The sequence below is a fragment of the Acinonyx jubatus genome, chromosome D4 (assembly GCF_027475565.1).
Source record: "Acinonyx jubatus isolate Ajub_Pintada_27869175 chromosome D4, VMU_Ajub_asm_v1.0, whole genome shotgun sequence".
NCBI classification, from domain to species: Eukaryota; Metazoa; Chordata; class Mammalia; order Carnivora; family Felidae; genus Acinonyx; species Acinonyx jubatus.
Genome location: NC_069391.1, coordinates 92,547,383 through 92,574,146, shown reverse-complemented (window position 1 = coordinate 92,574,146; position 26,764 = coordinate 92,547,383). Strand labels below are relative to the sequence as shown.

General features: G+C 44.4%; 1 protein-coding gene across 1 annotated transcript; it reads right to left on the bottom strand.

Moving 5' to 3' along the window:
- Positions 1 to 21: 21 nt before the first annotated feature.
- NOL8 (nucleolar protein 8) lies at positions 22 to 26,705 on the bottom strand. Its single transcript, XM_027041277.2, has 17 exons — positions 26,415 to 26,705; positions 25,208 to 25,435; positions 24,573 to 24,635; positions 23,151 to 23,229; positions 21,440 to 21,575; positions 20,858 to 20,926; positions 17,048 to 18,880; positions 15,433 to 15,540; positions 14,589 to 14,708; positions 14,269 to 14,359; positions 11,555 to 11,693; positions 9,886 to 9,963; positions 4,430 to 4,698; positions 2,874 to 3,000; positions 2,306 to 2,376; positions 997 to 1,076; positions 22 to 532 (listed from the first exon to the last, which is right to left on the bottom strand). The coding sequence occupies exons 2-17, from the start codon at positions 25,344 to 25,346 to the stop codon at positions 482 to 484; spliced, it is 3,453 nt and encodes a 1,150-aa protein (XP_026897078.2). The 5' UTR covers positions 25,347 to 25,435; positions 26,415 to 26,705; the 3' UTR covers positions 22 to 481.
- Positions 26,706 to 26,764: the final 59 nt, after the last annotated feature.

Sequence of the window (26,764 nt, the reverse complement as noted above, 5' to 3'; positions counted from 1 at the left end):
AGTTGTTTATCAGGACACAAGTACAGAACTCAGACTGATTTGTATTCATCTTTTAAAAAAATGACAATATACAATCAAAAATACATAATTCATGTAGCCTATAATTCACACAAAGCCTAACTTGGAAAACACAAGTGCTCTTACCCATACATTTAAAAAGACTTTATGTAAACTCTTAATTAGAAGATAACCCATTAGTTACTGAAGATAGCACAGAGATTATATATAAAAAGTATTTTGAGAGGTTGTCTTGTGCTTTGTTTAAAAAAAAAGGTTCATGTTAATTTTTTGCAGAATTACTTACAAAGAGATACAAGCAAATCCACAGAAAAAGATAGCAAACAGAGTGATATCAACCAGGCAGATTTTGAATCCCTTCAATCTGAATTCTTTCTCACTTAAAATTATTTTCTGCATCACCCAATTTCCATAGGTAAGCCTTGCTCATATTCACTATCAAAACCAATGCTGACATTTAATATTATTTTGGTTTCACTCTCCTTTTGGCATCTTTATGTTTCTTCCGACAGTCCTAGAAAAACGTAAATCAAGTCTTTGTTAAACATAAATGTGAATCATTTTCAAGTGTTGAGTAACTATAAAGTAAAATTTGGGTTATTCAGTGTCAGGATTATGGAAAGCATTATGGGAGTGCTCACTTGGAATGAACAAGGAATATTCAAACTTTTTAAATATGGAAACCATATTTTAGTGTTCCCCAAACTCAGGACTTACTGTTACTTAACAAGCATGGCGGGAACTTGCCCACACAGGGGGCTGCTCTTAGGTTCCTCACCTGCACCAGATATGGCATGACCTAAACAGAGTCCCTTCCTCCATGGTGACTCTTGAGAGGTTAAATCATGGCCTCAGGTGTCACCATTTGTGTCTTACATGTTACTCCTTACTACCGATTTCTTACACCAGACAAATACTAACACACAGACATAACAGTGCATCCATCTGAGGAGACAATATGGGGATACTGTTACTCACCATACGCAAGTTGTTTGTTCTGGCCTCCCAAGAATTCCTGCTGATATTACTTCCCACTCCTCTCCAGAATAAATGAGAACCTCATAAGGGAAAATCAAAAGACAAGGCAGAAGATTAATGCCTTTAGAATGGATGATATGCTAATGCTGGCATTATCAAGGTCTTCAATTCTAGTTAACACCATTTTTTCCCCAATTTATGCTAATTTCATTTTATTTATTTTTAGAAAATGTTTATTTATTTTGAGAGAAAGAATCCCAAACAGGCTCCATGCTCTCAGTGCAGAGCCTGACACTGGGCTTGATCCCATGACCGCGAAATCACTTCCTGAGCCGTGACCAAGAGTCCGATGCTTAACCAACTGAGCCACCAGGCGCCCCTCCAATTTATGCTATTTTAAAAAATATTTTGTTTTTACAAAATGAAAATATAGAGCCGCTAGAATTTTTACCGTTTATGTATCATTTACTATTATGTATCTTGCTTTCTGTTTGTGCTAGGCTTTAAGAAATGAGTTCACCACAATGGAATACTCCTTGGCAATGAGAAAGAATGAAATCATGCCATTTGCAGCAGTGTGGATGGAAGTGGAGGGTATTATACTGAGTGAAATAAGTCAGAAAAGGACAGATATCCAATGTTTTCACTCATATGTGGATCTAGAGAAACTTAACAGAAGACCATGGGGGAGGGGAAGGGGAAAAAATAGTCACAAACAGAGGGACTAGGCAAACATAGCCTAGGGAAGGACTAGGCAAAAATAGTCACAAACAGAGGGAGGGAGGCAAACCACAAAAGACTTAAACACAGAGAACAAACAGGGTGAATGGGAGGGGGGAGGGAAAATGGGTGATGGGCATTGAGGAGGGCACCTGTTGGGATGAGCACTGGTTGTTTAATGTAAGCCAATTTGACAACAAATTATATTTAAAAAGATAAACTTAGGTGATTGAAAAAAAAAATGAGTTCACCAAGAGCCTCAGTTTTCACATGAACGTTCAGGGTATGAAAAACAGGAGTTTTGCCCATCTAGCATCTAAGCAAGTCCCCACAACAAAGAAGCCCTTGTTGATGATGATGATGATGATGAATGAGGGAGGGAGGTGGGGAGTGGGAGCTCTCATCTTCCAGAGCTTAACCAGTCTACCTGTGTGAGTCCAAAAACAGAGACAGCTGAACCACATGACCTTGCAAAGGATCAAAATTTTTGCCAAATACTTTCTTGGATGCGTGTTTCTGTATTGGAGTGCACAGTGTGAGAGCTGTACCATTTCCTGTTCTATATCATTTAATCTAGAAATGGACTCACTATGAAGTCTTTCATCATTCTTAGAAAAAAAGAAAAATCTTGTAGTCTCTTTCTCAGGTACTGATACTTCTCTGAAACAAGAGAGGGAGGGGAGAGAGAGCGACACTGGTTAGTTAATTTCAACATTTCAGATGAAATGTTTTGAAAATATAAATGAACTATTCCTTAAATATATCTGCTTTATGTTTTGCTCATTTTGCCCTGATTTAAAGTGACTCCACCCTGTATTCAGCATCCTCTCTTCTACCTGAAGCTTTGGTAATGCAGACTTATGTCCCATGGTGGTGGCTGACTGTCTCACCCCAGTGTTGCTACCCCATCTGCCAGTGTTTCCCATGGGACATTCCAGGGTCCTCCTGCTAGACCCAGGACTTCATACCCCTCACAGGGTGCTACCCAGTTTTAAGGAAGAGACGTGATCCCTGTTACAGAAAGGCTAGAGAACTCTAAAGAAGCTGAAAAGAAAATTAAGTTGTCTTGTGAAGATAAATTTGGATAGTTCTATCAGCATGTCTAACTCAGGCTCTACAAATTATGAAACAGACCTGCACAGAAAGAGACTGCTTACCTCGGGCTGGGCTTTGTGTCGTCTGTTTCTTCTGTAACATCCTCCTCTTCAGAACTGCTGTCTTGGAAACGAGGGGCTCCCTGCCAGACAACCTTCCCAGTTCTCACGGTCTCAACTCTATAGGCATCTGTATCATCATGGCAATGAAAGGGGACAGGACTGTACCCGATCACACTCATGTGACCGCTTTGACCATGCACACATAGCTCTAAGGGTCCAGTATCTTAATCATTAATTTAAAATCAGTAGTATCTTTTTGGATTTTCAATATTAATGGAGACAAAGTGTCATGTTTTTTTGGCATTACCAAGGTGATCTGACAAGAAATATAGTAATACTATAAAAAGATATAAAAACTAAAGGTTTATAAATGTGTAACATAAAAGAACAAAAGTGCTAGCAAGAGAAGCCCAAAACAGAACATGTTGCAGTGAAACCACGTTTCCCTGTTTATTCATCAGTGAGGAAAGGAAACATCTGTCTTTACATTTTCAGTTTCCAAATGGTCTTTCTAGAACCGCTGAACAAGCCACTGCTATAAGATGTGGACAGTGCCCCTGATTCCTGGAGCACGGAAATCACACCCGAGGCGTCTCAGCACTCATTTCAAAGTGAATTTTCTCACACCTGGCTTTCAGAAGAGTTACAGTCAATATCCACATCACACCAGGTCTGTTCAGCAGTTTAGGACTGACCTTGCTACTCAGAGGGACATCCCATGCAAGAGAATAATGTAAGAAGAGCACATGATGTATTGTATCTTACTTAAGAACAAATTTTGAAAAACTGGATCACTGCCCTCCTGTCAGAGGACCAGAGAAATGACACTAAGTACTTATCTGCTGCACGCATGGATGCTACTTTAAGCATGGTATCACACTGTAGGTGGGTGTGCGGCATTCTCTTACATGGGCACAGCCGGCTTCTCGGTGAGCTTCCACAACAGCTGCACTTCCATCTTAAACACTAAGGGAGAGCAGCCTAACTAACAGCTACTGTTAACTTCTGGGTCACGCTGGCTTCCAGACATGAACCTCCTGAAACGGAACGCAAAACTGTACGTGCTGGAGTTTGTGTTTTTCTCCAGGCTCTGGCACGTTTCCCAGGATTAAGTGGGAAGCAACCAGCATGTCGATGACAGTGCATCTGTATAAAGCCAAGGTTGCCTATTTCCACCTTTCCCTACCAGATGGCACCGGCTTGCTACAGGTCCTGGTTTTTCCAACTGCATGTAAGACAGAAGCTACTTAAATAAATGACTCCCTATATTTCTTAGGATTATTTCCATCCAGGAGAAGGAATGCTGCACAGTACATGCTCCCCTTCAAGTGGCAGCTAGATGTCTGCTCCTTCAGGTGCAAAAACCCTTCTTGCTGTGTGAACACAGCTCCAGGCACGTGGTCTTGGCCACATAATACTGAATCTGCTATTGTTCATTGAGGTGGAAGAGAATAATTCTCTTTCCAACTAATGTTACATTATTACATTTAATGTAGACTCAATCTATTACGTTCAAGCTGCCTGAAGTAAAAAAGTTAAAAAAATTTAGAAAGTACCTTCCTTTACATCTTTAGCATCTGAATCAAAAAAGGAGAATGTGAACCCGCCAGGCTGCCAGGCCCCAGCTGTCAGAGGCGCGGGCTCATGGACTTCGACCTTCTCGCCATCACGATTCTCAGTAGAGGGCGTGTCATCTGCTGTTTCACTGGTAACTTTTGTAGTTTGAAATATTTCTTTTAAGTCCGCAGCAATGTTATAATACATCTCTTTAGACACCTCAGGCAGCTTCTCAGCCTCCTCCCTTTTCTTCCTCCGTTTTGCTTTACTGCAGGGACACATACAGACACGCACGTCACAAAGAGACCATCAGCTGCCAGCAATTAGAACACCTTGGAAAACTAACCCATTCTTTCAACAACCCAGAGGATCCACATATGAAACTCTACTCATAAAAGCAGAACCTTGACCAATAAGCTTTTAATACAGAAAACCATGTCAAACAGCTCCAAACATTACACAAGAATATCTCCCTCCCATCCTGAGTTACATTCCATAAATCACACCTAAGATATTAGTTTTAAGAAAATCACTTAACCACAAAAGGCCTCAGTTTCCTCACCTGCAAAATGAACATGCTAAACCCGATAACTTTTAAGATCTTTACAAGTTCTAAAGTTCTGTGAATTTTGGGGCGCCTGGGTGGCTAAGTCGGTGGAGCTTCTGACTCGATTTTGGCTCAGGTCATGATCTCACGGTTCGTGTGATGGAGCCCCACATCGGGCTCCATGCAGACAGTGCAGAGCCAGCTTGGGATTCTCTCTCTGCTCCTCCCCTGCTCGTATTGTCTCTCTCTCTCAAAATAAAAATAAACATTTAAAAAGTAAAATTCTGTGGCTTTTACAACATTGGTTTTAGAAATGAATTATAAATGTGCTAAGTCTACTCTGTTTTGATATGGAATGTTGATGTCATTTTAAACCTGCTCTGCATTTATTTTTGTCTTTGAAGTTGGGATAAAAAGTTCCATGATTATTTCCAATACTGGGTTTTTAACTATTACAAGACTAAAATCATTCTTCCTATTAGAGTCCACTCCATATATCATGAGTAGTATTGGGCCAAAATTCTAACTGTATTACGTATTCTAAAATACTAAGTGAACAAGATGTCCTAAATGAATGCCTTCTTGAGGGAGACTGTCACAGAGAGATACTTTTAATACTTCATTTAGAAAACCAACCTGGCCAGGATTTAAGGACAGATATGCCTTCTATGAGACTGAACTCTGAGAAACGGTGTACTTCAGACAGTTCCACATGATTATCACTGAACCATCTTATGGCATTTTTATTTTTAGTAATATAATTTATTGTCAAATTGGCTTCCATACAACACCCAGTGCTCATCCCATATGGCAGTTTTAAAAGTGGTCTAAAGATCCTTTGATCCATTTTTATGATGTGGGAGTTAATTTCCCATCCCTTGAGTGTGGGCTGGACTTAATGACCTCTTGAGGAGTGGAGTAAGGCTGATGTGACCATGTGTGATTATGGAGATGAGGGTCACAAGGTTCTCCTTGCTCTCTCCCCGCCCACACCACCGTCTCTGGGGGAAGCCAGCTGCCATGCCCTGAGGGCACTCAAACAGCCAAACAAGAGGCAAGAATGGAGGCCTCCTGCCAACAGACGTAGGTGAGCCATCTTGCAGGCAGTCTTGAGCCCTCGGAGAATGCAGCTTTCTGAGAGCCCCTTAACTACCCAGTAAAGCACTCCCAAATTCCTGACCCACAGAAATTGGGACCTAATAAATCTTTAAGGCCAAGCTATTCAGTCTTGGGGAAGTTTTTTACACAGAGATTCATGATGGATGCAGATTTTGGTACCGAGGTGTCAAGTGCTGCTCTAACAAATCTAAACCAGAGGAGGGGCTGCACAGACCAGGTAATGGGCAGGTCAGGAGGCAGCAATGAGGGTGTAGGCAAGAGCCTGAAGAGCCTTGCAGAAACTGCCAGTAGAAACTACATAGCCACTGAGGAGGCTGCAGGTAGGGCTGTGGGAAATCGAGGTAAACACTACTGGAAACCTGGGGGAAAGGGATCCTTGTTATGCCATGGCAGGAAGTTCAGCAGCACTGCATCATCTCTGTTAAAGTGGGCCCTGGGACATGCCTATGAACAAGAAGCTAGCTAGGAAGGTGTCTGGGAAGGTCTGAGGGTATTTGCTGGTTTCTTCTTGCTGCTTGCAGTACAACGCGAGCAGATAGTTTCACTGAAGGAAGATATTTCTTATAAGAAGCTAGGACCTCATGATCTTGAAGACTCCTAATTTCTAGAACACAAATGACATGAAATTTAAGAACTGGCTTCTAAGCAAAGAGCAAATCTAAGACTCAGAAAACATAGTCTAAAGCAGGCGTTAGCAAACCAGAGCCCAAGGACCAAAGCCGGGTTGTTGCCTATTTATGTGTGGGATGCAAGCTACAATGCAATCTTTTACAGCCTGAAATGGTTGGAAAAAATAAAGAGAAAATGACTTTGTGACATGGAAGATTACATGAAATGCAAATGTTAGTGTCTTACTGGTAATTTTATTGGAACCCAGCCTCCCTCACTCACATATTGCCTGTGACTGCTTTCCTATTACAAAGGCAGACTGGAGTACTGCAACAGAGACCTTGTGGCCTGCAAAGCCTAATATATTTACTATCTGATCTTTTTTTTTTTTTTAATTTTTTTTTTTTTCAACGTTTATTTATTTTTGGGACAGAGAGAGACGGAGCGTGAACGGGGGAGGGGCAGAGAGAGAGGGAGACACAGAATCGGAAACAGGCTCCAGGCTCTGAGCCATCAGCCCAGAGCCTGACGCCGGGCTCGAACTCACGGATGGCGAGATCGTGACCTGGCTGAAGTCGGACGCTTAACCGACTGCACCACCCAGGCGCCCCTACTATCTTATCTTTTAACAGAGACATGTGTAGACCCCAGTCTAAATATAAAACAAAATCCTTTGTTAAGACCATAGCCATAGCCCAGAAACTTCAACTGTTCAAACGAGGCTCCTGAGGAATTTAAAGGTGGTGTCTCAGCAGAAGTCCACAGGAAAATAAGCTGGTCTCCAAATGATCTGTGGGTGTGGCTCCTGTCTAATGGGAGTGAACCCATAGGAGATTCACAAATATTTTAAGAGAAATAGGTTAAGAGAAACACTAGCCTGGATTGATAGGTACCATGATATTCTACAAGGAAAAGGCTTTTGGATTCCCACATTTCTACTAGGAAAAAGAAGGCTGAGAAAATTACTTAGCCACAACCCCATGCGACCGTTCATGAAAAAGGAAGGATGATCCAAAAGGCAGAGTCAAGACCGTGGAGAATTATTACCAGGCCCACAGTTCTAATCTAAGAACTCCCAATGTTTGTCCAAAGCTTTTTTGTCAAAATGTTTGTCAAAGCTCTTCCGGACTGGTGCCCCCTGTGCCTCCTGTATCCTCTCTGGACAGCAGAGCTCACGGTGGCCATCCTGTACCTGTCCCACCACTGTGTTCGAGAATGGGCAGTAACCAGTCTCACTGGTTCACAGCTCTCTCCCGTCTCTAATTACAAGACCTGCACTCAAGGTGTCGTACTCTAGGAATTACGACAGTCAGCCTCATTTGCCCCTAGATGGGATCTGGATGACAGCATCCCAGATTCTGAATGGATGTTGCACAAGTGAGGGTCCTGGGGAAGCCAGGGAGGGGGTGAGCGTATTTTCCATGTGGCAGGAATATAACCAATCTGTGCCAGGAGGTGCACAACGGTGGTTTTAAATGTGTTCACAAATTCCTCGTCACTTCTCCCTTTGAGAGGTGGTGTTTACAAGCCACCCCCATCCCCCCAATCAAACTATGGGTTGGACTTAGAGACTTGTTTCAAGAAAACCGAACAGGGCCGATTGTCAGTGTGTGGCTCAAGGCTAGGTCATAAAACACACCGTGCCTCCTCCTTCTCTTTTGGGTCACCGGCTCTGAGGGAAGACAGCTGCCCTGTTATGAGGGCACTTAAGCGGCCTAATGGAGAGGCCAACAAGGTGAGGGACTGGCCCACAGCCATGAGAAGGAGCCATCTTGGAGGCAGGCCATCCAGCCTCAGTCGAGCCTGTGGAGATTGAAGCCCAGGGCAACATTCTGACCACAACCTCTTGAAAGACCCTGGCCAGAACCGCCTACAGAGGCTGCTCGCAGAAATTTTGAGGTTCTAAGTCTTTGTGGTTTTAAGGTGCTAAGTTTCAGATAATTTTTAATGCAGCAATAGATAATACGTCCTACATATAAAAATAAATATACAAAATATACCCTACTCAAATGCCACGTTCAATGTGGGTTATTTGGAATAACATACAAAAATTCTACGTTGCAGGAAATGTTTATATTACTTCTACTTTGGTCTGATCTGATTCTTTTTAAAAGAAACCTTTAATCTTGGAAAAATTTTAGATTTATAGAAAGGTTACAAAGACAGTACATCATTCCCAAATAGCCTTCACTTAGTTTCCCCACATGGTAGCATCTTCCGTAACTCTGGTACAATGGTCAAAACTAATAGATTAACATAGGGTCATCGCTATCAACTAAACTCAAACCTTATTCTCGTTTCCCCAGTTTCTCCACAGATATCTTTTTTCTTCCAGGATCTAATTCAGAATACCCCATGCCTTTAGTGATTTTCACAGCCCGAAAATGAAGGAATTAAACAAGGCAGACTTGGTGGTTGCTCCACACATGTGCCGTATTTGTCAAACTGATAGGGCATGTATGGGAAACACAATTTCCTACCACACTGAAGGAGTGAGTGGACTGAATCGCTGCCCTCAAAAAGAGATGTCCAGGCCCTACTTTCTAAAACCTGTGAACATTACCTGATGATTTGGAAAAAGGGTTTTTGCAGAGTTGTTCAGTACCTTGCAAAGAAGAGATTTTCCAGGATTATCCAGACAGGCCCTAAACGTAATCACAAGTGTGCTGATAACAGACACAGAGATGAAAGATGCAGAGGAGAGGAGGCCACATGAAGACAGATATAGAGACTCCAGTGATGGAGGAACACAGCCAGGCGAGGACCACCATGGGCTGCTGGCAGTCACCTGAGGCCAGGAGAGAGGTGGGAACAGATATTTCCCCTGAATGCAAGAGAATGTAGTTTTTCCAATAACCTTGACTTCAGACTCCCAGTAACTTTTGTGGTTTTAAGGCAGTTAAGTTTGTGATAATTTGTTACAACAGCCACAAGAAACTAATACAAGTAGGAGGCACCAGAGCAGCCCAGGAGCACATGCCATTTACTTGCATGAGACTTCTTTGTTAAAAGGTAAGACCTTCTCCGCCACATCAATAATTCTACTCTAACTTTTCCCTCCCTGGTCTTAAATTAAATGCAATGTGGACCAATGGATAGATATTAGCTACTATCTACTACTATTGTCTGAAATGAGATTAATTTCTATGATCCTCCTCCAGAGAGAAGTAGCTGACTTACCTTTCTTTTGGCTTATCATCGGTCTTCCTTTCGTAAGTGGCATGGTCATGCCTTGTTGGATCATAACGTATGACATCCCTATGTAAACGACAGACAGGAATAAATTGGGAGAGAGAAATCAGAACATAATGCAAAAAGTTAATAGTAAATCGTTAAGTCGACATTGGAGCTATTCCAATTTTTGAGCAAGACAAAACCACACAACCAAAGAAGAGTGTCAGAATCTTGTTAGAGACAGTCATATTTTAAATTACCCAGTTTTGAGTTTCCCTGGATCTTTTTTTAACATTAAAAACTATTTTACACTTACTAAAATATGGATAAAACTGGATTTGCATAAAATATTTTAGGGGGGAAAGGTTGGGGAGGTGAGTAAAGGTATAGAAAGGAAAACTGGGGATGCCCAGCTGGCTCAGTCAGTAGAGCATGTGACTCTTGATCTTAGGGTCCTGAGTTCAAGCCCCACTTTGGGTGTAGAGTTTACATTAAAACAAAACAAAACAAGGGGCACCTGGGTGGCTCAGTCGGCTAGGCATCCAACTTCGGCTCAGCTCATGATCTCGCAGCTCATGAGTTTGAGCCCTGCATCAGGCTCTCTGCTGTCAGCATGGAGCCCATTTCGGTTCCTGTCTCCCTCTGTCTCTGTCTCTCCCCAGCTCATGCTTTCCCTTTGTCTCAAAAATAAATAAAAACATTAAAAAAAAATTAAAACAAAAAAAAAAAAAAAGAAAAGAAAACTGGTCACATGGTAGTCATTGTAGAAGCTGGTGTATAAGCAACACTAGTCTTTCCAAATTATGTGTTTAAAATTTTCTGTAGTATAAACTGCTACATTTATAAAGTTTCACGGTATTTATTTATTTAATTTATTTATTTATAAATGTTTGTTTATTTTTGAGACAGACAGAGACAGAATGTGAGTGGGTTAGGGGCAGAGAGAGAGGGAGACACAGAATCTGAAGCAGGCTCCAGGCCCTGAGCTGTCAGCACCAGAGCCTGACACGGGATTCAAACCCATGAGCCGTGAGACCATGACCCAAGCCGAAGCCGGACACTCAACTGACTGAGCCACCCAGGCACCCCAGTATTTATTTTTTAAAGCAGGCTTCACCCCTAGCACAGAGCCCAACACGAGGCTTGAACTCGCGATCCTGAGATCAAGACATGAGGTGAGATCAAGAGTTGGATACTTGGGGCACCTGGGTGGCTCAGTGAGTTGAGTGTCTGACTTCAGCTCAGGTCACGATCTCTTGGTTTGAGTTCGAGCCCTGCATCAGGCTCTGTCCTGTCAGTGTGGAGCCTGCTTGGGATTTTCTCTGTCTCTCAGCTCCTCCCACATTTTCTCAAAAATAAATAAACGTAAAAAAAAAAAGTTGGACACTTAACTGAGCCATGCAAGTGCCCCTACAGTTAATATTTAAATCACTGTCCAGCTGCTTCACTAATGGAAGCAATGCTGTTGTGACATCTAAATACATAAACAGAGAAAAAATTTAAGATTAGTTTCCTGGAGTGAACCTGGATCAAAGAGAAGTATATTTTTAAGGGACTGATACATACTGCCAACCACACTCCCCAGAACATTTACAATGGTTTACTTTTATAGAGTTCAATAAGGCATTTATGTCAAAGGAAAATAGGATGGAATGGGACGGAACATAAACCATACTTAAATTTCTTAGCAGCTACTGATCCTTTGTGTGTAGAATCGCTGAGGGTGGTTTGCAAAACACTCTGCACAACGTCCAGAGTTTTGAGCTTCTCGGCAGCAAGCTCTTCTTCCTCGGCAGTTCTGCTGCCGTTTTCCTCTGAGAGGTAAAAGGGTAATTAACAATCTCTTGGCAAACATTACCTGAGCAGTCTCAACCATCAAACATTTACAAGTACCTAAACACGGGCAAAGCACATTCAGACAGGCGAAAGAAGGGCCAAACCCCACCTTCCTAGCCTTCCTGTCCCCACGCCCCTCAGTGCCACAGGGAATCCAGAAGTCTCATGACCAACAAATGAAAAGTCCCATTCTTGTTTGTAATTATGAAAACATAATTGCATTTAATGGCTCTCAGTGGCAACTCAAAAATTTTAAGGTAAATATTGAAAATGTAAGAGCAAGATATTAATTACAAAACTAAAGCAATTAAACTTTTTTTTAACATTCTAAAAATGTTATTTAAATTACACGTAAATCTAAAACCAGAAGGTAGTGAAAGATGGCACTGGGAAAAGAACAGTCAGGAGCAAAGATGACCCACATTTGGGAAATGCCCACGTACAAGAGAAGGCTAAAGCCACAGGAACCTACCTACAGAACCTCGGGAACCAGGAACAAGAATTGGGAGAAAGCGAGGGAATTTTGGTACAAAGGGAGCAAAGAGAGGACATCTCAAGTCGGGTGGTCGACAGGGACAGACACCATGGGCAGGCCGGTGAGGCCGAAGCCAAGGAAACACCACTGCACTGAGTGGGGTTGCTCACTGCTGGGAGGGTCCACAAGTCAGAAGAGTGTCGTGTGGACCCAGACCCAAGAGGCAGAGGTTCCGAAAGCGACCTCCACATGCAGCGCTAAATGCAGGCTAATTTGCTCTGCCCGCTCCCGCCTCCTCAGGGAAGTGCTCGAGCGGCTCTGACGGGCACGCTGATGTGGACCCTGCAGAACCTGCTCTCCAAACCCTGGTTTCCAGAAGCGTTTCTTGCACAGGACAATCACCTCAAACAAGAGAGGGTCAAAGCAAAGAGTGCATTTTCAATAAAAAGCTGTGGGGGATAAGCTTAGGAATCCCCTGGGCTTACAACAATGGGTTGACAAGGCATAAAGAAATACAAAGTCATAAAATGCTCACACACGAGTATGGGTAAACCAGATTGGCACCCCAAGAATAAGGGGGTGCAAACACCCCGAGAATAGGGAGGCACAAAGGTGCCAGGAATAGGGAGGTGCAAAGGCACCCCAAAATAGGGAGAGGGTGCTAAGCCCTCCCAAAATAGAGAGAGGCAAAGACCTGAAATAGAAACGGCGCAAAGGTGCCCAACACATAGAAACAACAAGATTAGATATTCAGGGTGAAGGCACCCCAAATTTAGTACTATAGCAGAAAGCTGTTTTCATAGGAGAATAGGGCCAGGTTAGGTACATTGGTGAACTGGACTTTGGACCACTGCGATGCAGGCAAAGCAGCCCGGAGTGGAGATGGTTAACAAAAGAAAAAGTGTCTTGTCAACCCTGAAGTTATTCCCCCTATCTATCTCATCCCCTAGGCTAGCTAAGATAAACAGAGGTGCTACCTCAGGTCTGCTGTAAACAACCTTCAACCTGACTGCCCGGCGCCAGGATTTGGTTTGTATTAACCCAAACCCCTATCCACGAATATCTTCAAGACCCCTTTCTCTCATGGCCACCAAGTTAATGTTCACAGATTCACTGTCCCTTTGTGCACGTCCATCGCCATGTTTGTAAGCCTTCTGATCCTAATAAAAATGGGGCAAGGACCCTTACTCGGGGCTCTTGTCTTTTCCCCGACATTAGCCATCTCTCGCTTTAATCCTGCGTCCACTCTTCTGCTGACCAAAAGAGAACTTTGTTACAGTCTACGATAAAAAGCCAACCGCTTCTGATTCAGATGCAATTTAGAGTGAAAAAGGTGGGTGTGGCGACTCGGAAGCTGGTAAGGTGGAAGGAATGGCCCTGTCAGCAGGAGCACACCCCTGAGAAGGAGGGACAGCAAGTATGAATGGTGAGGCCCAAGATTAACTCAGGAAGGACAGAAATGCGCTGTGAGGACAGAGAGGTACAGAGACCCGAGAGGGTAGTGGGGGCCTCACTTGAAGTGACCCTCCTCCAGGCCAGGTGGGAGGAGAGGGTTTTCTCGAAGGATAAGATGGAAACTTAAGCACAGAAGGTCTTGTAGAAAAAGTCTGGAGCCACTGCTGAGAAGGAAGTCAGAGATCGTCACTGCTGCCAATGTGCCCACACTGGGACGAATGCAAGCCGACTGGCACTTGGTGGGGTACTGCTTCTGAAGGACCTGCACCCAGCATGCACGCTGGGCGGAAGACCAATGCTTTTGTTTCTAGAAAGCCACGTGGGACTTAACCATCTTCCCCAACCTTGCCAGGACCTACCAAACTACTGTCAGGTAGGGCCCATCCTTCTCCCCTGTGCCAGGGACAGGGCAGAGGAAGACGGGGTCTTTCCTGTCCTTTCTGGCAGCTTAATATATACCAACAAGTTCAAGGAGTACTGAGTAAGCAACAGTGGGTCATGGGCCTCACACCCGGAAGTCTTGGGGTACAGGCTCCCCACATGGCGAGCAAAGGGGCCAGACCAGACGACTCCCCAGGGAGCCCCAGCTCTGACACAGGACGGTTCGGACAGTAGGTGTTTACCTTCCCGTTCCTCCTCACTGTCACTTTCCAGAAATCGTGAGTCCATGCGGAATCTGTCATCGGTGCCGAAGTGAGACTGTAAGTCCATGAGCTACACAGACACACAGATAATCGATAGCCATGATCCAAGACAGTGCTTCCCCTCCCTCCCCTCACCCTCAAATTCACGTTAGTGTTTGCATAATCTCACCACCCACGAACCCATCAAAATGAACACCAAACACTGGGGAGCAGATCTGGGTCAGCCTGCACTTACGCAGATTTAACAACTGTGTCAAAAACACAGACGTGTTACAGGTGTATTTTCAGCCTTTACTAACCTTCCGCCCAGCTCTGCCCTCAAACTGAGGTTTAATTCTGAACCTGTGGCTGTCATCTTCGGAGTCGGATTCCTCATCCTCACTGTCAAACAGCTTCCCAGATGCTCTACTCACAGACTCCTAGAACAGATGCAGACAGAGTTTATTAACAACCGAGACAATCTGCAATTCCTTCTTTAAAAAAAAAAAATTTTTTTTTAAATGTTTATTTTTGAGACAGAGGGAGACAGAGCATGAGCAGGGGAGGGTCAGAGAGAGAGGGAGACACAGAATCCGAAGCAGGCTCCAGGCTCTGAGCTGGCAGCAGAGAGCCTGATGTGGGGCTCGAACTCACCGACCGTGAGATCATGACCTGAGCTGAAGTCGGATGCCTAACTGACTGAGCCACCCAGGCGCCCCTGCAATTCCTTCTTTACGTAATCTTAAGCCCATACTTAAGAACCAGTAACCCAGATGCCTCTCCCAGGAAAGGCTGGACAGTCAGAATGCAAAGTCCTGACTCCGTGACATTGACTTGGCCTCTTGCTTGGGTCACTAATGTCGAGGCTCCCAGTGCAGTCTGGATTGGGCATGGGGGTGTGGATGTCATACAGGACACACTCTACAGGGTGTCACTAGGACTGATGTTACCTGGCAGACAATGTGGAAGGCAGGTTCATGTGGGGGAAAATCTGTAAGATCCCTGGTGTCTGTGTGTGTGGTAGCCTGGGGAGCCCTGGGGCTACTGTGGCTCTGGAGGATTTTACACTGAACCTGGCAGTTGTGGGGAGGTCTTGGTCTGCACTAGGCAGAAACGGATCTGCAAGAGTGGTGAATGCCCATGTGGACTTCCTGAGATACTTACTTTTACTGGCTCCTCTCCTGGATGGCTTTGCTCCCGAGTTGGTGTCTCCTCTGTGTCGCTGTCAGAACCAAAGATGATGTGTGTTGGCTTGTCCTCTGGATGACCATCCTAGAGAAGTCAACAAGAGCTTTACACCTGCAGATAGCCCCTCTTTCCTTCCCCGGACAAGGCCCCTTCTCATCCCACTTGTTTCCCAACAGGCAAACTTAAAACTTCTTCCTCTCTGTGTCCAGTTGGTCCAGTGGACCTTCTTGGTATCTTTTAAATCTATTCCCACTGTCACTGCCCTGGTTCTGGCTCATGACCTCCCAAAGATTCTCCAGTTCCAGATTTGTCCCATTTCACTTGTTTGTCATAGCCTGAACAATCTTACCGAGATAGAGGCTGGCAAATATTTTCTCTAATGAACCAGAGAGTAAATATTTCAGGCTTTGCAGACCACATATGATCTTGGTCCTGTATTCTTCCTTTTTGAACTCAAAAAAAAATTTTTTTTTAATATTTATTTATTTTTGAGGGAGAGAGAGAGAGAGACAGAGCATGAGTAGGGCAGGGGCAGAGAGAGAGGGAGACACAGAATCCGAAACAGGCTCCAGGATGTGAGCTGTCAGCACAGAGTCTGATGCGGGGCTCAAACTCACGGACAGTGAGATCATGACCTGAGCTGAAGTCGGGTGCTCAACCGACTGAGCCACCCAGGCGCCCCTTTTTTGAACCCTTTTAAATGTGAAAACCATTGTCAGCTTGGAGACTGTACCAAAACGGGATGGATGGCCTGCAAGCCATGGTTTGCTGATTCCTGTTCCGATATATACACAACTAATCTTCACTCTCTTCCTTTCCAGCCACAGAATAAAGTCCAACCTCCACAGCCTTTCACAACTTGCCCTGCTTCTCTCGAGCACTCTTGTCCTCTGTCTATTCGGCTATAGTGGCTGCCAACGCTCACTTTTGTACAAACTGCTCCCCTCCCACGGAACCCCTTCCCTCTCCCTTCCCACCCTCCTACTTCTGCCCAACCAGTTCTCACTGATCCTTCTACCTCAGAGTCCATTCAGGCTGAGGGAGCCCCCACCCTTCCCCCTGGCTGATGTGCTGCACCTCCTTGTACTGAGGGTGCACGGGCACTCTTCTCTCTGGGTCCTGGGGCACTGAAACGGGATGAGACAATGACCACCAGAGGCAGGGACCAAGACCCTCATTCCCTAAGTCTAACACTTACTGTGAAGGCTGGGACTTTGCAGACGCACATAGTTGTGCAAAAAATGCATAAAGCCTCATTAGAGTGAATTTTAGTGAGACATAAACCACTGGCAAGTGACTTACACGTGAAGTCGGACATGTTAGGACACATCACTGACCTATAGTAGTTAAAGCTTTCAAAAGGAAAGAAATCAGGATGAAAACTTTAGATTAAAACAAATTAAGAATATTTTCAGTAAATAGTTTAATCTCAATTTCTCTGGTCTATGCTAAAAACAAGGTGACCAAATCTTCTAACACAAGGGACACAACATGGAACAGGTCGGTGCTGGGACAGAGGCTCTGAGGGGCACGAGGATCTTCACTGGAAGGAAGGGTAGCCTCGTGGTGTGCAGACTGGGCACGCACTCACCAAATCTGCCAGGGCGTTATGAACCAGCTGCTTCCGCACTTCTTTTGCCTTCCGCCTTTCCTCCAAGGCTGCCAAACGTTTCTCGTTATCGTCAGTATGCTTACCCTTAGCGGGCAAGCCTGACCAAGCGGTTACAGGAAGTGGGGAGTCCGTGCTGCTGCCCTGAGCGGCTCTCCTGGAAGAGCCCTCCAGTGCTTTCCCAGGGGCCATGTGGCTGCTCCTTCCAGAGCCCTCTCTTGTCTTTCTGGTCCCGTGGTAACTGTCTTTATCAAAGCCGATCCTGGGGGTCTTTATACCAAGACTTAAAGATTTCTCATCTTTTAACGGCAACAGACTAGAAGTAGGACTTCTACTTCCCCTCTCCGAATTGCTTGGGGATACCATCTTGCGATCCTTGCTCTCAAAAGTGGATTGTCTCTTTTCAGGCTGCATTTGGTTTGGGTCACTTGCCTTCTTTGCATGCTGGAGAGGAGTTAGTTCGCTTGGTGAGTCATTAGCGCATGGGGACCCCTTTCCTGTGGACAGGCCACTGGGATCACGTTTCAAGGAATGCTGATCTTTATTTGTATCCTCAGAGGCCTCTCTGTTTTTCAGGGTTTTTTTTACTGATTCCTTTCCATAGAGACAGCGTACCCCCTTGAAAGCCTGGAATTTCGGCTTTAGGCTGTTTTCCTTTGGTTTCTGTTTTCCATGGGTGTTTTCTTCTCCTTCTAGGAGGGCGGCCACTATCTCCGCAGGATGGATACACTGCTGGCGTCTGTGGAGTCCACCCCGAGTCCTGTGGCTCTTGGAGGCCTCGTCACACTTGGCGGGGGTTTCCTGGTCACCGCTCTCAGGGTCATGTCCTGGAGCCTGCAGGTCACTGCCAGCCAGCTGTTCCAGATCAGTTAAAGTGAGACTCACACGACGGCAGTTTCTCATCAGAGCATTGTACTCCTCATCTTCCTCAGACCCACTGCATTCTGACACAGAGCCCACATCTTCACAGCTGTTGGAGTGGGATGTAGCCCCGGGACTGACGGCTAGTTCCGCGTTGGTTTTTCTGTTTTGGGCTTCAACAGAGTGATCAGAAAGCTCACAGTTTTTTCTGTTTTTCAAAGCTTTCTTGTGTACAGACGTTTCCATTTGTGAAAATTCTGTACTGCTTTTGACCTCACTGGGCTTTTTCCTTGTTGCAATGATCTCATCTGTGTCTCCTGAATCATAGTTGCAATCGCTTCCTATGACATGGTCTTCACCAGCCAGGCAAGAGGCATCACCTAACCCTGGTAAAGAGCGCAGTTTGCGAACATCTGGTTTGAAATCACCCCTTACAACGTCGAAGGGCTCGTTTGCAGATTCATCTATTGACAACCGCATAGTTTTCTCCAGGCTTTCCTCTCTTGCGATCAGTAGTCTTATTTCTTCTTCGGAATGTGTATCATCATCAGACATGTGATTTCTGTTCCTGGTAGTTCCCATGCCAGAAGTCTGAACAAATACATTTTTAAGTTTCTGGCTATGAGAAGCAGGTACACGCAGTAACGGAGGAGTAACAGGATCACAGGGTGTTTCCTGTGTCACTTCTTGCTGTAGGGGCTGCAGACTCCCCGGAACCCTGCTGGGTCTTGCTCTTACAGCTGGAAACGCAGCACATGCCTCGTTCTTCTGCACTTTGATCCTCTTCCTGGGGGGGCTGTGAGCGGCAAAGAACTCCCCTCGTCGCTTCTTACTCATGGGATCATCCCCTCCTTCCAGTTCCCAAGTGAGGTGGGACACAGGGGTGACATCTGTGACATCGTCCCCGATCTTCTTTAAGTTGTGACAGTATTTTGATGGGTCATACTTCATGATGTCACCAAAAGTCAAGGAATAAAACAGAGGCACTAGGTTTTGGGAAAACTTAAGAATCTGGTGAAGCATACTGAGTACTGTGCAATCTTAAGGCGGGTCACTTACTCAGAGCCAATCCTCTTTTTCCCATCCAAAAGAACGAGCCCTTCACTCAGTGACCTCAGGGTCTGCGGAACTGAGCTTTACACAGAACGTCCAGAGTTAAATCCGAGTGCCACCACTGTTAGGCAGCAGAAATGGCAAACCCATTCAGGTTACATAGCAGGCATAGGGGCCACACACTGTTTTCTGTAAATCTGAGAAATCCATCCACTGAGCTGATACTGTACAGTCGAGTAGAGAGGGGTACCCAGTGGGGCATGGCCAGCTGCTGCAAAGCCTTTACTCTCCACTCCTCTCGACCATTCCTGCCTTCTCAGTACTGGCTCATCCCAGCTCTGATCTTCTCAGCTCAGGAGCATCTATCCCACATCCCGCTCACTCTGCAGGGCATCCCACAGATCTTTATCAGAAAGCTAGTGGGGCACCTGGGTGGCTCAGTCGGTAGAGCATGCCACTCTTGATCTCGGGGTATTGAGTTCAAGCCCCATGTTGGTGGTAAAGATTATTAAAAACAAAAACAAGGGGCGCCTGGGTGGCTCAGTCGGTTGACTGTTTGACTTCGGCTCAGGTCATGATCTCACAGTTTGTGAGTTCAGGCCCCACGTCGGGCTCTGTGCTGACAGCTCAGAGGCTGGAGCCTGCTTCAGATTCTGTGTCTCACTCTCTCTCTGCCCTTTCCCCGCTTGTGCTATCTCTCAAAACAAATAAATGTAAAAAAAATCCAAAATAAAAAAAAATTTTAAAAAAGCTAGTAATTCTTTCCAGGCCTGTTTTGTTGCTAACACAGTCTAGAAAGATTCTAGCTAGTGTCAAAGTGCTGTGATGACAGCTAGCACATGCTGATTAACTAAAACCTGTGAACAGGCGAATGTAAGTTGCTTTCAGCATTTAGGAACTACTGAACGCCCGCCAAATATGTGAGGTGTGCTGGGCAGCGTCTGCTGTCTCCAGCTCCACACCGTCTGTCCTTTAATACCCTCCTCTTTGCTGTCAGCTGCTGCCACTGGTGGAAGGCTGAGAGGAAGTCTGCTTTCCCTGACGTTAGGGCCAGCAGCAGGGAGAGCAGAAGCAGCTGTGGCCAGTTGTCCGGGGGCCACAGTGGCACAGCAGCTGTGAGCAACGAGGACATACCTGTACTTCTCTAGCCCCGGGGTGGGGTGCTGTACTGCGGTTATTACCCTCAGACACTCTGACTGCCAGCTGCTTGCTCCTCCAGCACTTTTTAAAACCAGTGTATGCACTGCATCTGCTCTGAAATACCTGGAGCGGCTTCTGTTTCCCTGACCAATCGGCACGCGGGTTACTGCTAAAGAATACACAGGTGGCACCCTCTGTCCAGAAGTCCAGGATGCTAGGAATTCAAGGTCCTGCACAACCTGACTGCGTTTCCTCAAGGGAACAGGCATCCGCGTTTACTCATCCAGGATCCACACTACTTCGGCACACACCAGTCTCCTGCCTGTCTACATGCTCCTAACTACTGGTCTTCCTACCACTTTCTATTAATGCAAACCATACCTCACTTCCTCCGAAACCTTCTTTAACAATGGCCCGAGCCTCCACCCCCCCACCCTGCCTTCTTTAGCGCCTTTGGCAATGGCTTTGAATCCATATCAGACAAGGAGGATATGAAAGTTAATCCATAAAAGTGCTTCTTTGAGTGTCATTCACTAATATAAAACCTCTCATTGTTTCAAACATGCAAGTGGGTAGGTCTTACCTTGCCTAGAAATTGAGAACATAAAAACTGTAAAAAAATAATCTAAGATTTACTGACAGAGGCAGTGAAATCCTAATGTGATGAAGTGAACTTTTGCAAGTATCCATTGCTGAGGTAAATACTAATCACTTTGAAAGGCTGTTTGCAAAGGATATCTTACGTTTATGTTGATTCTTTAGGTGAAGGACTGGTAATACTCTTCCAAATTTACTCACAACCCAATTCTAAAAGAAAAAGAAAAAGGAATACGTTTACTGTACATGTCACAAACAGAAAAGATTGACCATATTGCATAAACACTATAAAAAAAATCAAACTCACAGTGGGCCGTGATTACTGTTGGGTTTTGTTTTTGATAATGAAACTGGAGTTCTCAAAAAAAGTGTTTGGGGAAAGAAAGAAGGAGAAGCAGGACAGCCATCGGTCCCGTACACAGCACGTGGGATGCCAACAGCTAACAGTACGCATTAAGAAGGCAAAGTTGGGACCTGCCTGTACGCCTCACCACCTATGTATGTCCCTTGGGAGACCCACCTCCACTTTTGATTTCTTTCTGTAAAATGAGGGAGAACTGTGCTTATCCGAGAGTTGTAAATGCACACTGAAAACCCTAAGCACTGCCTATATTAGGTGCCTCAAATCAAGGGAAAAAGCAGCCATTCTAGACACGACAGTCGCAGTCACATGGTCTCAGGACTTGGTGCCTGGGCAACTTGGGGTTGCCAGTGGACACTCACTTTGTGCCCTGGCACTTCGGTCCCTGGCACAGCCTTCACATGGAAATCCACCACACCCATCTTCTCCAAGAAGTTGGTGTTGCCTATCGTTGATTTTTCTTTCTTTGCTTTTGCTTCTTCTCTCTCTTGGGCCAATCTGAATCAAAGAAGATACAAATAAGAGTTAAAACAACCAACCATGTATTGACAGTGTTTTATTTTACTACTGTAAAGTTGTCTGACTTTATGTAATCATTTAGGATCTCTCACTTTTCCCTTTCGGCTTACTCACTATTGGCATCTTATTCACCCTCAACCCCTTCACTCTTCTTCAGGAGGAAGGGGTGTCTTTCAGAGCCCAGTCTGCCAAGTCTTGATTATTTCTACACTTAGAGGGAGAGAGAGAGGGAGAGGGAGAGGGGGAGAGAGAGGGGGAGGGGGGGAGAGAGAGAGAGAAGTGGGGCTCGAGCTCACTCAATGTGGGACTCGAATTCACGAACTGTGAGATCATGACCTGAGCAAAAGTCAGATGCTTAATGACTGAGCCACCCAGGTGCTCTATTTCCATGCTCTTAATGAAGAGAATACAGAATGCCATCTCAACCATCCAATTCAAACTCCCCTACCTTACTCAGGCCTGGGCAGCTGCACTGACCAGTCCTCACCAGCCTCTTGCCCCTGGTCTGTTTCCTTTATGTTCTTCCTTCCATGACTGTCAGATTCATGCTCCTCAGGCATGCCTGCCCAGACACTCCACGCTCACCCTGCCCAGGACCAGGGCTCTAGTTCTAGCACAGAGTAGGCACTGAATTGCCCCTAGATCAAGTTCCATCACTACCCTGTTCACAGAGGCCCTGAGCTGAAGAACAAAGTCAAATTTCTCACCTCTGTCACTAGACCAGTCCTTCAAAATATGCCTTCAGCATGCTGCTTGACACCTGTTTTAGACCCTGCCATTTCCCTGGCCTAGAACAATCTAGTCAACTCTCTTGGTTACTGCAGCTGTACATCCCTAAAATGTTTCCTATTTGGAAAGCTCCCAAACTGTTCTCTTTTCTCCCTGACAATAATATCTTTAGAATCTTAAAATGCTCTAATGATTATTATACTGTCTTGTTCTTAAATCACTTGCAGAATTAAACCTATGCCTCTCATACAGGAACTTCCTATTTTCTTTGTGTCTTTGTATGGCACTCGCTTTAAGAACCAAAATCAACATAAACACTTAATAGTGTCTATTAAAATTTTAAATGTACATAACCCTATCATACAACAACTCCCCTTCTGACAGGAACCCAAGGAACCCACGCACCGTGCAGCTGCCATCCTCCAAGGTCATCTCTTATGATGGGTAGAAATAGTCTAAATGTTCATCATGAGTGGGGGATAACCAGTACCTGTGGTATAGCCATTTTCTGAAACAGTTAAACAATCACTACAAAGAAGGGGGAAGATCTACATCATCACAGAAAATTGTGTGTAAAAAAATAAAATAGGTATACATTTACATGAGTTAAAACATACGTAAATGCATTGCATTATCTTTTTTTTTGGTGGGTCTGGGGTCATGGGGAGTCACAGTTCAAAGGGACTTTAGCTCTACTTGTAACGCCTAAATTTGCTAGGACTGTAATAACATAGTACTTGACAGTTTCAAATCAATTAAGTGAATGTATAAAACCATTTACAATATAACAAAACACGGTTTAAATCCATGCCAAGCAAATCTTACCTGTGCAAAAAACTTTCTTTTGCTAGCTGAATTTGTAGTGTTCCACCTTTCCATTTTGTTTTATTTAAAACAGACATACCTATAAAGTAAAGAATCGTTATCCAAACACACTCCAGTGCTAAAATATATTGCAGCAAGTGATTTTTACAATTAGTACTAAGAAAAGTACACTTATCGATCACAAAAAGACACAGAAGAAGTAAAGAAAACAAAGCCTGGGAGAAAAGGCCTAGGCTGTGGTCTCAGTTGAGCCACTCACCCCAAGAGTCCTTATGCTCCCTATTGCCCAGTGTTCCCTTCTGTTCCTGGAAGAACAGAATGAGGCAAATGTGTAAAATATAGCAAAATTTGTCACTCCTTCACAAAGTGATGCCAGGAACCTCTGGTAGATGACTGACATTTATTTACCATTTTATTGTTATCTCCCATGCTAAAACTAAAAAACAGGAGTATAATTTTCTAAGGTGAATCAGAGGACACTGAAATCCTGTACAGCTTTTACTTATCACCTCACAAATTATCACTATGTAACTTGCAAATAAATTAGCCACAGTGACTACACTGTGTTTCAAATGCTATGCCCTAGTAATTGATTTTTCTCAATACCTGCTACCAGCTTCTTTAATAAGAACCACTGACAGAAGTTTCCATGTGGTAGGTACTACCACAAGTAGTATGTAGTAATGTATTACTCGGTTTAATTTCTGCAGTGATATCATTAGGTCAGCAGTATCTTTGTCATACATCAGATAAACTGGGGCTTCTAGTTGAAACAACTTGTCACAGGTCGCACAGCAGAACTGATGAGTTCTTTACCACCACTTATTTCTCACTGTACAAGAGAATAAATAAAAAAAAAATTTTTTTTTTTTTTTTTGCAAATAATAACACAGAAGGCTGATGGCCCTCTTTATTAGCATGTTCTCTTTTCAGTGTCTTTTGACTTTTTAGACTCAAGTAACGAGCATACGTTACTACATCAGTGGCAGTACCAATTATCTCTCCTTCCTACTTCATTGAAGGCCACGGTTTACCCTCAGCTTTACTCAACTTACTGGTAGAGATTTCATCTAAAGTCCTCTCCTAACAGTGCTTAATGACAAGAATTAGCTGCCTAAAAATGAACACATCGAGGAAGGGAGTATGGCATATACCCAAGGGCATATATGTCACAGGCAGTTCCTATGAAAGCGTGTCTCTTGCCCCAAATATTTGAGAATACCATTTTTGAGCAAACCCACTAGCAATGTGCTGCTATATGTCTGCTGACACCAGATGGGATGGACCTAAACACATCCTGAATGGTAGGATACTAGAATTCCCTTGACCATGGCTATTCCTCTGGATGTCTTAAAAGTAGCTGTCGAGTTACACAATGACATGAAACGGCAAATAGAATACAAAGCATAGTAACAATCTTACACTTGTTCAGGTCTGCTTCTGCTAGTCTGATGTTGATATACGCAAAGACTTTCTGTGGATTTCCTAAAAAAAAAACCAAAAACAACAGAACAAAACAAAAACCAAACCTTAAACTCCTACCCAGAAAACAATGTAAAAATGGTTAAGTTTCTAAATTTAAAAAATGACTCTTGGAACTTTACTCTTTCAAAGAAAAATCTTTATTTTTCATTGGATACAAAGATTGCATTTTTCTAAGCACGATTTTCAACATATTCCAAAAGAATTAAGAAAATAAATGTTAAGCAGTCAGTTAAACATTTTGCTTGTTGTATGTTAGTGATATTCTATTTAACAGGACACCTTGGAAATATTAGAACTTTAGCTCTGAAAATTGAAAGTTGCATGTTTCAGAAAGCAGATGTTTTGGAATTTAGAATGCTTTTTGATCCCAGAAATGTAATTCTGAGCAAGTTCCACATTTTACATAACACCTTCAAGGCAAAGGGCAGAGGGATGGCATACACACAACAGTATCTTGTAATGAAATACTTTCAGTGTTCAAGGCTAACATTCACCTCCAGGGTTCCTTTATTTTGTGATATTGGTATGAATCGTATCTGCCTTTAACAACCCATGAAGGAGTATAAATTTACCTTTGTCATCTTTTCGTGTGATGATCTCCACATCAGAAACTTCTCCAAATCTGCTGAACTGATTTTGTAGGTCTGCCCTGGAAATGTTCTGGCCAAGGCCGCCCACAAAAAGGCGCTTCACTTCTCTGTTGGCTTTCATGAATGCTGGGCATACACTTAGGGTGTTCTAATAAGAAAAATTATTCTCTATCTGTGCAGGAGAATTCTTTCCCTTAGTTCTTCTCAAATCTAAAAAAACAAACAAAAAACAACAAAATGAAACAAACCAAACCGAACTACTTTCCCTGCAACTTCTACTTCAACTTGGTCGCCTGGACCTGTGTTTCACTTTCTGTTGTCTTCCAAATTTCATCACTGGAGACTCTGCTCACGCCCTACATCCACATTTTCCACGAACACACTTTGGAACAACACCTCACACTCATACAGACGGTATAGGAAAATTCTTTCCCTCTAAATGACCATATTATACTCTAGCCCCTTTCACTAATGCATATTCCAGGTGTTTTTCTTTTATTCATACACACATTCACTGTAACAAAAGCTGACAAAAATGGGATGGGGCAGGTTAATATGCTACAGGATAAAAAGCTCTCCATCCTGGAGCTTCCCGGTCATGTGAGATGTACACAAATGGCAAAACTACAACGTTACGTCACAACACAAGCATCTGCAAAGCGCTGTTCAGTCACAATGAGATCAACCGATACCACAGAGAATACAGGGTTGTTGTTGCTGTTTTTAACATTGCGTGCCAGCGTTGTACAAAGTGGTTTAGATGAGCAGGACAGGTGAAGTCATTCTCCCATTAGGACAAATAGCGGCGAAGCCTCAGTAATAAAGCAGATCTAATTTCAGAACCTGTAATTAACGCATACTTGGGAACTTGTTGGATTAGAAGACATTCGGAAGAGTCTCTATTCCAGAATTGCTGCGATTTAAGGCCTATCCTGAGATCGTTCATCCCGCTCATCTCAGCTCCGACCCTGCCCTCCTGGATAAGTACCCCTCCTACGCGCGACCCCAAAACTGCGCCCAGAAATCCAAAGCACGGCTCGTGTTCCGGGCGTCAGCCTACATCTATTTGGTAGCCTCCCCCGTCCCCAGCCTGCCCACCCCAGTCTTCTCCCTCCCGGAGACCCAAAAACGGAAAGGGAAAGAGTGCCACACAACCCGGTCACTTCCAACGCCCCAAATCCCTCCTCACCACGCTGTCTTCCGCAGCCAGCGGCGCCCATGCCCCTAACTTCCAGTCACGTGTCCCAACAGGCACGTTCTGTCGTCCTTCCTACTCGAGTTCCAATCCAGGCTCCTAAGGTTCCGTTACCACACTCAGTTCCAGGGCGTTCCTTGTTTCCTTTGCGGTCCTCTGGAGTACTGCGGCGCCTCGCCCCTCTGCCCTCAATGTCCGCAAAGGACCCCAAACCGAAATTCTCTAATTCGTACTTTAAAGAATCCACGCCCTCGGTCCTTCGACTCTCTGCCTAGGACGGCGGAAGAGACAGCCGGGGGGCGGGAGGGGGGGGGGGGAGTTGGACGTAGAGAGGCTCCCTGTCA